Consider the following 12714-nt stretch of genomic DNA (forward strand, 5'->3'; position numbering starts at 1 on the left):
AACACTGCTCGCAGTTGAATTTTTCACCACAGAAGGTTGTCCAGATAGCATGTATTAATTTTATACAATGACCCCAGACTAGAAGAATATGAAGAAAGATCCCTCTGAGAGAGAATTATTCTACACAGTATATTGAGCGGAAGATCAAGCATTTTATACAAAAAAAACCCCACTTCTGCTCATTCCAACATCCAGTATTTAGGATGGAAAGGTCAGTGTCAGTCAGTGTTAGTTTTTAGATATTTGTAAATTTAGTTTTCTCGAGTCTGCATTATGAAAGCCTTAGGGTCAATTTTTAGAAATTAGTAGTTCATTAGGCTAAATATTTGATAGCTTTGTTTATTCCCTTCACTATGTAGTGTCTCTTCTCCTGATCACATCTTCCTCCCCATTGCAAACTGGCAACCCCAGGAGAATCCAGAGACAGAAGAAGACATAGGACCTCTAGTTCAGCACATATATGAGGTATGTAATAGTTACTGATTTGAGGTCCAGGATTCTAGCCAATAAATAACGGGAAGAAGGAAATATTTTAGTTAAGATTTCCTTTATGGTAAATGTGCTTTACTCCATGTGGTTGTTCAATAGGAACTTAGAATTTGCTGCATTGAGTCAATTTAGTCCATTGGTTCAAGCCTCTGAGGAAGGCAAAAATACTAACAATTAATATAGCCAGCTGTGCAGCGCTGTACGTTGCAGTTAGTGGGACTTGGGAAGAAATTCCTCTCTGATCCTTACAGCAGTCAGCTTATACCTGAATCATAAGCCCCTGTGCTATTTTACATAACTGTGCATGTTATTGGCCATAAAATCATCCAGTCCTTTAGAAAACTATACAAATTATCTGGTCGCCTGAATCTTGCAACAGTGAAACCAATAAAATGACTACTCAGTGTGTTAATTATTCTGGACACTCAGCTGTACTGTAATTATGCAGTCATTATTACAAAAGCCTTTTGCCTTGAAAATTAAAGTCTTTTGAGAGAGCCTTTTTTTAAGCAACTATCACAGCTTTCATCTGTGTTCAATTAATTTTTTTAAATAGTTTTTTTAGAAAGACTGACTATAATTCAAGTTGTTATACAACCAATAAGGTACTGCTTTATCTAAAACAATTATTCTTATCATATATCTGACATGTTCACAACATACATACAACTTTGGATAAGAAATGTACAATATCTCTCACTTTGGGCAATGTAGTACATTTAACAAATGGAATTTCTTGAAGGCAGAAAAATATCTTTCCTTTAAGTTTTTTCAGAAGAATCTCCCCTTTCCAGCAAATTATTTCAAGTAATTATAAGTTAGCTTCTTGGGAGATGAAATTTCTTTCCATAGTAACACTGGTGATACTCTGATTGTACTGACAGTCAGGGGAAATCTTGTAGATGCTCCTTCATATAATTTTAAATATATACTAGTGCCTACTGAGCCATTAACAAAGGAAAGAGGATAGTCTTACACAGTCATTAATTTTCTTCTCATCACTAGCTGAGAAACAATGGTCCAAGTGCCTTCAGCAAGGTGATGCTAAATCTTCAATGGCCTTACAAATACAACAACAACACCCTGTTGTATATTATGCAATATGAAATTGATGGACCCATGAACTGCACTTCAGATATGGAGATCAACCCATTGAAAATTAAGGTATGCAGAGACTTTTGTAATGCCATGCTTGGGTATTGAGTCGGGTTGGGTTTTTGTTCCTGTCGTTTTGCTGCATACTATAAACTGTGAAATATAAGATTATTTATATAGACCAGACCCTCTGCTGATGTAAATAAGCATAGTTTTGCTGGTTTCACTCCTATTGAGAATTTGCCTATTTTCTCTATTCTTTTTTAAGTATTTCCTTCTATGTTTTGTTATACCCTGGCTCCTTGTATGAGGAGACACCAGCTGGAAGGATAGGTAGACACCAGTTTTTCAGCCAAAAGTTCAGATCTAGTATCCCACATCTTTTTTTATTTTTTTTTTTAAACTCATGTTGGCATAGTTTTCAGTCCACAGCAATGTGTAGCCTTTTATTTTATTTAAAGTGAATTTTGTAATGTGGGTAACACAATAACACTACCGTGGGTTCAGCTGTGGCGGCTACAGTTTCAAGCTTAACAGAGTAAAAGTCACCTCTGCTACTTGCTTCAGAGTACGTCTACACTTACCGGAGGGTCCAGCGGCAGGCAATCGATGTTCTGGGATCGATTTATCGCGTCTGTTTTAGACGCGATAAATCGATCCCGGATCGATCCCGGAAGTGCTCGCCGTCGACGCCGGTACTCCAGCTCGGCGAGAGGAGTATGCGGCATCGATGGGGGAGCCTGCCTGCAGCGTCTGGACCCGCGGTAAGTTCGGACTAAGGTACTTCGAATTCAGCTACGTTATTAACGTAGCTGAATTTGCGTACCTTAGTCCGAAGTGGGGGCTTAATGGGGACCAGGCCTTAGAGTCTCTAGGAACACATAAAAACCAAAGGTAGTGACTACACATACATTCACAAGTACAAGGTCTAGACTGTTTTACAATTTTTATTAAAGTTACATTTAAAGGTAAAGTTACTCAAGCATATAGAAATTCTATACATACCTATGCACAAGTTACAAATATAGTTATATTCACATCCTTAACAACAGTGTTAGGGTCTGATGGGTCTCTACTGCCTTGATCATCAGTAGAGGATGGTTCCCGATGGAGTCTCCCATAGGGAGTTCAATTTTCCCATTCTGGGCATCCTCTTTTTATAATGTGATTCTGTCTATACCTACATTCTGCGCATGTCCATAAAAGTGTCAACCCTCTTTCTCTTATTGGTTTGTGTCCCCTGAAAACTTAAGGGACCCCAATTTTCTATAGGCTGTATAAGTTCCCTTTATTCTCATTAGCATTGATGCACAACCTGTATCCCGTGGTTGAGACATGTCGGATACAGATGCGCCTTTACAGTATTTTTATGATCTAATATTTATTTTCTGGGTAATTTTACACAATATTACCACTTGGTGCCTCTTTTCCCATAATCTTAGGGCATCGAGTTATTTTCTGGTCACTCGGGTCATCATTTCTTGTCTCCAAGACCTAAAATAGCTAAGCTAAAATCTTGCAGGCCTCAGCCTACAGGTTCTTGCATTTCAGCTTGTCATGTCTGATTCTTGGTTCTTCTAAATACTGATCGATCTTATACTTTTATAATCTTACAAATTAACTCTAATTAACATAGAATGAATATATATGATATAACATATTGATTAATCATAACATCACACAATAAATGAATAATAACTAAAAACATTGGCTACAAATTGAATGTTACTTAACCTACATTTAAACAGCAACATTCCACAAGTTGTTTTGTTATTTATGTAGGAGACATTGCATTATTGTTTTTATTACTACTTATTTATCTAAGGCCTGATCTAAAGCACAATGAGGTCAATGGAAGTCTTTTAATTGATTTCAGTAGCCTTTGGATGAGGCCCAGTGTGCCACAAAAGTATTTTATATATAATACACAATGATATATATTTCTCTCAGGCAATTTCAATATACTGTATAAATATAGTGTGTACATATATATGCAATTTCAAATCCCTCACAAGGATAAATGGGTATTTCATATGTGGAACCCAGAATAGTATAGTGTCCGTTAGGTCTCAAATGTGAAATCTGGAAAAAGAATTCCCAAATTGGAGGAATTGCTAAGGCCCACAATATCCTACCCACAGTACCCTATTTCAAATCCCTCCTTAAATGATACAAATGTGTGTATGTAAGTGTAACGTACAGTGCTTGTACCAGTTTCTTAGACTCAAATACATTAGAAGTGTTGGGGAGAGACCCTTGAATATGAGATTGCTAAATTGAAAGTGCTCTATTGACAGCTTTAAGAATAAATTCTTTGCTCATTCTAGGCATGAAACTTCCATTGACATCAGCTAACATTCTACTAATTGAACTGGCTGAACTGTATTAAAAAAAAAAAAATTGAGTTTGGTGAGGCAAGAATTGGACACTGCAGGGCTCTGAATTAGGTTGTATTAAACATCTATGTTAATGATCTAGGAAAGGGAGTGAACAGTATGTTAAATTTGAAGATGATGCTAAATTTTGGAGATTTGCAAACCTCAGCTAGGACAGAGACAAAGGGACCTATCGGGATTAGAAACAAGGACAGATATATCTTTTGAATAGGTTCCATTCTGCTGCATGTACCAGAAAGTTCCAGACTAGGGCGGTGTGCAATTCATAGGTTTTGATTTACCCAAGTTTTGTGAAATCTTTTAGGTGAGGTCAGTTTGAATTTTTTCTTGACCTAGTTTTGCTTTGCTTGAAGTTTACAGGCACCCAGAAAGTCAATGCAAAACACTAATAAACTTGAGTTCATTAAATGGTTTTGCTATGCAATTGGTATGTTCATGTCTGTGTTGCAATGACATAGCAACAAAATTATCCCTGGTTTCAAGGAATCCATTTGCAAAATCACTTTTTTGCTTTCTCTGGAATACAGAAACAGCAATAACAATTAAGCAAAAACATGTGAATGATCCAGTCAAAGAAGTTTGGCTAGCTGTTGGCTTGTAACCCAATTTCTGCACACTCCTAAGTCTAATTAGTAGTAGTAGACTATCATAGACTATCAGGGTTGGAAGGGACCTCAGGAGGTCATCTAGTCCAACCCCCTGCTCAAAGCAGGACCAATCCCCAGACAGATTTTTGCCCCAGATCCCTAAATGGCCCCCTCAAGGATTGAACTCACAACCCTGGGTTTAGCAGGCCAATGATCAAATCACCGAGCTATCCCTCCCCCTTCACCGAGCTATCCCTCCCCCTACTACTTTAAGTAGTTCTTAAAGATCTCAAATCACATTTGCCAAGAGTAGAGGTATTAGCCTGGTGTCCTAGACACGTTCTTTTTAGGTAATTACTTTTGTCTACTTAAAATTCCACGGCATTCCCAATAGTATGTGGCAGTGTTCTCCCAGTCCTATACTAAACTGTGGTGAAATGTTGCTCTCTGCAGTTAAAATGTTGCTGTGTTCCACCCCAGAGGTGATTGCTTCTGTTAAGTTATTCCTGTATTATATGTATTTGGTAGTTTATAAAGCATTCTAAGATCCTTCAGGATAAAAGACGCTATATAAGATATTGTTTATTATTTGTGCCTTTCTTGATGTAACCCTAGATTTCAGTCCCTAAAGCAGATGAGAAGAATGAAACCCTTAGGGATGAAGATAATCGTGATCACCATATAAATCGAAGAGATATAACTGCCATTGAAGGCGATGTACATACTTTGGTAAGCGCTATAGTAGCTCTTGCACGGATATATTTCAGCTGTCATCTTTTCCTCTTTTAATGGAGAGATGAAAACTTTGGAAATAATTTTTTATAAAGGAAAAAAATGCATTTGATAATCTAGGGCCTTGATTTTTCCACATGTTTCCATTTTTAGTGGAACATATGTAATTGTGCAATCAATTAGTTAGATGTCCGAATGCATTTGTGCCCACAGTTACTTGTAGGCATGGGAATTGAGTTGAGGCCTTTTTCAATGTCAGGGTCTCCATATACTATGCTTTTCTGTAGAATTGGGAGATTGACAGTTGGATGGGGGAGATGTGAGAAATCGGGGTAACTGAGGAGAGGTATAATGACTGGGTGAGCCCTGGGGGCATCTTCACAGCCCTGGATTGCAGTGACATTAGAGCATACTCTGCCTAACTGACCAATGGACTTTCTGCCCTCCTGCTCCTGATGTTTGCAGGGACCTGTCCCTGTTTTCTGGATAACAGCAGGGAGTGGGAAAACTTCTGAGCTCTTGTGGCCTCTCAGCTCCGAAGGGGACCCAATATCCACAGGAAGTGTGGGGTCATCTGTGTTTCTCTTTGAAAGGAGCCAGAAGTGCTAGATAGAGGGATTTTGGAGATCGACTCTGCAGAAGGAGGAAAAAGTAATAATATAGTAATAATAATGTAGTGAGTCCACTTTATCTAGTAGGTGAGGGAGCAAATGTAGAGGGAATCCGGGGCGGGGGGCGGTTATGGTTTAATGGGGACTCTTTAGAAAGGATAATTCTAAAGAAATGTTTAAATGGTTTGGAACCATCAAGCTGTGTATCCACCTGTTGTTGCTGTCACCCATGAATTCCTTCCTTCGCTTCCCCTTTTCTTTTTCTTGTTTGTTATGCTCGATTCTTGTGCCTTGTCTTTAATTGGCTGGGGCAGGATCCATGTCCACCTAGTGTTTGTATAGCACCTAACAAAGTCAGGCCCTAGTTCTGATTTGGGCCCGTTGGCATTACTGTCATATAAATAAAGTTACTCACTGGAGTATCAATCTATTCTGTAACCCTGAGACTGTGAAATAGACAGTGAATTTCTCCCCATTTCTGTGGAATGAACCTGTCATACCTTTGGGAAGGGCAGTCTGTTGAATCTGCTTGGGAGAAGTGGTGGGAGTACTTCTGGGATTGGTGCTCTGCTCAAGAGGCCGGCATCAAGGCAGAGCCATAGGCGCCGACTCCGTGGGTGCTCTGGGGCTGGAGCACCCACGGGGAAAAATTGGTGGGTGCTTTGCATCCACCGGTAGCACCCCACCCCAGCTCACCTCTGCCTCCGCTCTACCTCCTCCCCTGAGCGCGCTCAGGGAAGAGGCGGGGCTGGGGCGGGGATTTGGGGAGGGATCCAATAGGGGCAGGGAGGGGGCGGAGTTGGGGGCGGGGGCGGGGAGCACGAGCACCCACCGGCGCTAAGGAAAGTTGGCGCCTGTGGGCAGAACCACCAGAACACACATCCCGGGATTATTTGCTATAAGGCCGTGGTGGGGAGAGGACAAAGAAAAGGATCAAAGTGTACCTGCATCCTGTGTTGGGGGGAGTGGGTCTGTGAAGGAGAAAATGGGGATTATCTGATCGGGGGGAGGAAAGGGGGGGGAGGAGATTCTTCTCCACATAAGAGCTCCAAACTCCTATACCTCCAGTGCCAAACATTCCTTTCTTAAGAGTCGCTGCCTTTGCCCAGCCTTCCCAATGGCTCGGTAGGCTCTCTAACCACCAAAAATTATATCCTGTATCTGGAGTCTGTATTCTAGCATTTTCAGGAAGACTGATTACAGGTAGGTTCCATTTAAAATACAACCTGCACTGTCTGCAATAACCCCAATAGCTTTCCCGAATTAGAAGAGGAGGTACTGCAGAATAGCAAATAGTGAATTTTAATAGCACCTATTATAGATGATACAATACAGTAGGTTTCTTTAGTCTCGAACATCTATGATTTATTATATGTGAGATTTCAATTGATTCACTAGCTTGACAAATAACTCAGTGTTTCAAACAACTCTGAGACAGGTGAAATCAAGGACACAGTTTCTGAATGACAAGAATATGCTGCCAGTTTGTTTTTATCTTGTACACCCAAGGCAGGGTGATGGTTGCATCCAAATGGTATTGTATAAGCATAGCTACAGTTCTGAATGTCATGTCAAAAAGGAAGGGGGAAAGAGGCAGCCTTGTATTGTTCCTCTTTCAGTCTGAACTGTTGATGATCTAATCCCATTAGTTAACGAGGATGCTAGTGGAAAATAGAAATGTTTAATCCAGGTTAGAAAAGCCAGCCAAACTCTGAATTTCCTTGGCATTGCTTACAGATAAGGGACTGTGATGCGGTCCCTGGGATGCAGCCTGGGACTGTGGGACCGCTGTGCCCCCTTAACTCTCCACCCTGGTGTCTCTCTCACAATGCTTTGCTAGTGACAAGCAGCAAACCCCTCCAGGTGCTGTGATCACTCAGCACAGCAGCATGTGGAGCTCCTCACCCAGCTAGATTGCATGAATGCTCCCAGAGCCGCTCCTGAATCACACAGAGAAATGCACCAGAGCCAAATCTCCCCAGCTCCCAGCCTCAGGAATATACCGTCTTTCACTGCTCAAGACCCTTTATTGAGCAGTGCAAGTTTATTAATTGGTTCACCACTTCATCAATGGAAAGAGGATATATACCAGCCTTTGTAAACCTGAGCAGATTTACCAAACACTTCAGGGAAACTCACTGGTAAAGATAAACAGTAAAACAAGTTTATTGACTACAAAAGATAGATTTTAAGTGATTATAAGTGACAGGCACAAAGTCAGAGTGGTTACCAAAATAAAAAAATATATAAACACGCAGTCTAAACTCTCAATCCTATTAGACTTGGCAACATCTAGATTAAGCAGTTTTTCTCATCCCACTGGATATTGCAATTCATAGTATGCAGGTTTCACCCTTGAAACCTGGACCAGTCTTCTCTGTTGGAGTCTTCAGTCTTCTGAATGTCCTTGTTGCTTGCAGCATAACGGGAGGAGAAAAGGCAAAGCATGGGGCCCCTGTGTTCTGTTTTATACCCTTAGTCCATGTGCTTGGAGAAGCATGTCTGGTGGGCATTGCTGAGTCACAAGGTGACGCAATACCCCTGGTGTGTCTCCTGTGAGTGAGTCATTGAATTGTAACTCCTCTGCTGGACAAAGGCTGGTGATGTCTGTTCTGCACCCACCCGGGCGTTGGTTACCTCCCTTGTCATTGTCTCTGGAGAGCTAGTATCTGGGCGCTTCCCAAACCCACAGCATATTTTAGTGAAAACCATACAACACAATTCTTATAATTTTATATGCATTAATGATGCAAATATTTAGATGGAACAATGGGTTTCAGCAGATCCCCTGATACCTCACATGGCATCCTTTATTTGCAATATCACAATTATATATAGATGAGGAACATGGGGTTACAGGGCGCTCCCCCGAGGTATAGTGTGTCACAGGGTCACTCTCCCTTACTGAAGGGCTTTTGTCCAATTTATCAACAATGCAGCAGCAGAATGTTTCATCGGTGTCTGATACAGCAGGTGGAATCTTTGGCATAAATCTTTTCTAAAACCTCTGTGACCTTTGTATGAAGGGCAACGACACTGAAGCACTTAGATTGGGTCTGTGCAGTTATTTGGCACATGGTACACAATAAAATGAGAAGCCAAAGCTTCCACAGTTTCTAGAACAAAGAGAGAAAGTAAAGCAGTCTTGTCAGTTATCATATTAACAGGAATAATTTCTATTTGAAATAATTTTTTAGCTATGTTCTCTGGGATTGGAGGATACTACAATCTGAAAGGATTTGTGCTTCTCCTCGTTTAAGGGTATTTATCTTAAATAATGGAATTTGTCCTTTACATGTTGTAACAAAAATATATTGCATCATGAGTTTGTGATATCCAACTGTGAAATACAATGCTATGGAAATCTATAACTGAGAATACATCGGGTACAATGTACCATATTTTGTAGAAATATGTAACCTTTCTAATGAACACACTGAACAATTACAAACTCCAGCATTCAGTGAGAGTTCAGATCAGCACACATCTTACTAAAGTATATATCTGTAATGCATATCCTGGAATGGCCATCAAATATTTCTAATCATGGTACAAAGGGGCCTTAAAATTGGGTTAAATCAATAGAGTTTGTTAATTGCAAAATTATGGAATTTCGCTATGGATTTCCCAGTCACTTGAGTGATTTATGGAGTTTCTATTGCACATTTGGATATAGAAATTATCTAATGTGTAGCAATTGATGTAATGTCATTTGTGTCTTTAAGACTGAATGTAGACATAGTAATGAATTTTCATCAGTGAGGTAACCATTCCTCTTGTTGCACGTAGGGCTGTGGAACTGCTGAATGTTTAAAAATAGTCTGCCAAGTTGGCCGCTTGGAGAGGGGAAAGAGTGCAATATTGTATGTAAAATCCCGCCTTTGGACCCAGACCTTTATGAACGTAAGTGCCTATTAGTTCACAATCGCTCCCACCTTCTGAAACATGAAAAGTCTTTTTACATCCAGCATGTAATATCAATTTTGGTTTTTTGCACAGAAAGAAAACCAGAATCATTCGTACTCACTCAAGTCATCAGCCTCATTCAATGTTATAGAGTTCCCTTACAAGAACCTTTCATTTCAAGATATCCACAATTCTACAGTAGTAAGTCATTTTTGTCTGAACATGGTTTGACCCAATGCACATTCAGTTGAAATTAATACAAGAAATAGAATGATCAAAATGAAGCACATAAATTCACCTTCATAATGCTACTACATTTTAACTAACTCTTAGTTTTATATATTAAAATTATTTATACATATAAAATTAAGAATAAAACCAAACATTTTCAGTCTGAAAACTAGAATTCTAGCATTTGGCATGTAGGCTGTCATATATCTATATTGACAATACTGTGGGCAAATAGACCTAGTTAATAGATACAAATCAGTCTACATACTGACAGTCCTGAATCACTCAAAGAGCCTGTAAAACTTGTTCTGATGTTCAGGATTATATTTAGTCCTTTATTGGGAAATAAGGTTTACTGATGTCACAGTGGTGGCACTACCAAACATATCTTAGGGCCCAATTCGGCAGACATATGCGATATATGCTATTTATCATTCATCTTTGACCGCTTCACCTGCCTTTTGCCTACTAATCTATGTCTGCTGGGACTGCTTCTAATATTCCGAAGCTTTCCAGCATCTACCATGTTGTGGGTCTCCCCCCCCCCCCCCCTTAACTCTTCCAGAGAAATATTCCCTTCTCCCCCTCCCCACCCACACACATTACACTTGCCAGACCCCAGAATGGACAGTGTTAAGTCCTGCACCATTGACAGAGGTGAAGTCCAATATCTTGTGACCAAACTGGTGCAATAAGAAAACCAGGAATGGTAGAAATCTTCAGTTTTCTAGTCTTTGTAGAGTGGAATGGTTTGAACTTAAAAATTATGACATTCTTATTTCTTATTTATTAATATTAATAATAATAATCTGGTACTGCAGTAGTGCCCAACAGCCCCAGTGAAGAACCAGAACTATATTGCACTAGGCAGTGTACAAATGCAGAACAAAAAGATGAGCTCTGCTCCAAACCGCTTAACAATCAAAGTATAAGGCAGTAGACAACAGGGTGATACAAAGAGGAGGAGAAACAATGAGGCAGCAGTGGTCATCATGACAAACAGCGATCTCGGCTCACCAGCTCTCTAACCATGGTCAAGACTTTTGTAGGCATCACGGCAAAAGAGAGTTTTTACAGAGGGATTTGGAAGAGGACATTCTTATACAGTATCTGGTTTCTAAAATATATTAGTTACAATTTTCAAGTCCTGTAAGGTTTGATTCTTAGTATTACGGGGGTGCCTATCTTTAAAATAAAATATAAAATAAAATATCAAAAATACATTTAAAAGCTCTGAAACATTTGTGAGATGCCACAGTTCTTCTTTAAAATGTCTAGCATATATAGAATATGTATTTAGTGTGGTTCAAAGGCTTTCATAGTCTTGGATAATGTGGCTGCTTCCAACTCGGGCTAATGAAGCCTTTTTGCCATCATATATTCTCCATCAATTTACAGAAGTGCCATCTCATCCAAAAGAAATGTTAATTCATGGGGTGCATTAGGATGTGTTTTAAATATGATAGGTTTAAAATATGTATGTCACATACTGTATGGACAAACTCATTCATGCCACTACCTAATAAAATGTGATTCATTGTGTTTTTCATTAGGTTACCACAAATATCACCTGGGGCATTCAACCACAGCCCATGCCAGTGCCAGTGTGGGTTATAATTTTGGCTGTCCTAGCAGGATTATTGCTCCTGGCTGTTCTAGTCTTTGTAATGTACAGGGTAAGCATTATACTTTGGGGGTGGGGGGTTCCATTATTGATGTATTACTGCAAATGAGACTAGTAATTTTGTCCTAAACAGGCTGAATATGTTGATCTATTGGGTAAACTGCAGAGTCCATCCATTCATCCTAGGTTGTTGAGCAGGGAAGGAATTGCAATAAGGATTGGTGTTTGTGGGAGGACTGGGCTGTGTTTTGCTCTGTTTCCTTTTTCAGTTAGTATTTCCTGGTTTTAGAGGATGAGCTGAAACTAGAGAGTAGGGAGGAAAACCCAAGTGACTGAATAGTTAGGTTGTTTAAGCGCTCAAACAGTGAGAAATGGCTTGTAGATGGCATGACTGTCACTTTCCAAATACGTGTGATTTCTCCAAATTACAGATGGGGTTCTTCAAACGTGTGCGACCTCCTCAGGAAGAACAAGAAAGAGAACAGCTGCAACCCCATGAAAATGGCGAAGGGACGTCAGAAGCTTAAAAAGAGTTTTATCTGTGTAACATACTGAAACTGTAAAAATGCCAGCATCTTGGTTACAAATTTTGATTTCCCTCTTAAGGAACAGACACTCCACGACTGCACTACTGCTGATGTCTTTTGGCATTGGGAATAGCCTTAACTTCAGATTAAAAGCAATATATTTAATTCTTCCCCTGTATTAATCACGTTAATAGATGTGACTAATGCATATGCACTGATTTGGATGTCAAAAACATACATGATATTTAGTGCCATGATTTTGCTAATTAATTTCAGGAGACACTGTCTTTTGATGCACAGACTAGTGTTGTACGAACTGCTACATAGATTTCACTTACGCTCTGTAAACCAGCAGTTCCCATAGTTAATTGCTAGATTTAGTATGTTCTCTGTTGATGGACATTTACATTCTGACACTACACTTAATTTTCAAGCTCTCAGTGGCTAGATGCACAAAATGAGTATAGCTTGTTTTACAAGTCTGCCTTGATTGCAAAGCTTTTCTGTCCTTAGACT

General features: G+C 39.7%; 1 protein-coding gene across 1 annotated transcript in view; it reads left to right on the forward strand.

The window, feature by feature from the left end:
• Window positions 1–12198, forward strand: part of ITGAV (integrin subunit alpha V) — a 78431-nt gene extending 66233 nt beyond the window's left edge. The window contains exons 24-30 of the mRNA XM_065412981.1: window positions 360–465; window positions 1495–1653; window positions 5183–5296; window positions 9700–9813; window positions 9910–10017; window positions 11601–11723; window positions 12103–12198. Of these exons, the coding sequence (XP_065269053.1) occupies window positions 360–465; window positions 1495–1653; window positions 5183–5296; window positions 9700–9813; window positions 9910–10017; window positions 11601–11723; window positions 12103–12198 (820 nt within the window). The remainder of the gene's footprint in view (window positions 1–359; window positions 466–1494; window positions 1654–5182; window positions 5297–9699; window positions 9814–9909; window positions 10018–11600; window positions 11724–12102) is intronic.
• Window positions 12199–12714: the final 516 nt, after the last annotated feature.

The sequence above is a fragment of the Emys orbicularis genome, chromosome 11 (genome assembly GCF_028017835.1).
Source record: "Emys orbicularis isolate rEmyOrb1 chromosome 11, rEmyOrb1.hap1, whole genome shotgun sequence".
Lineage (NCBI taxonomy): Eukaryota > Metazoa > Chordata > Testudines > Emydidae > Emys > Emys orbicularis.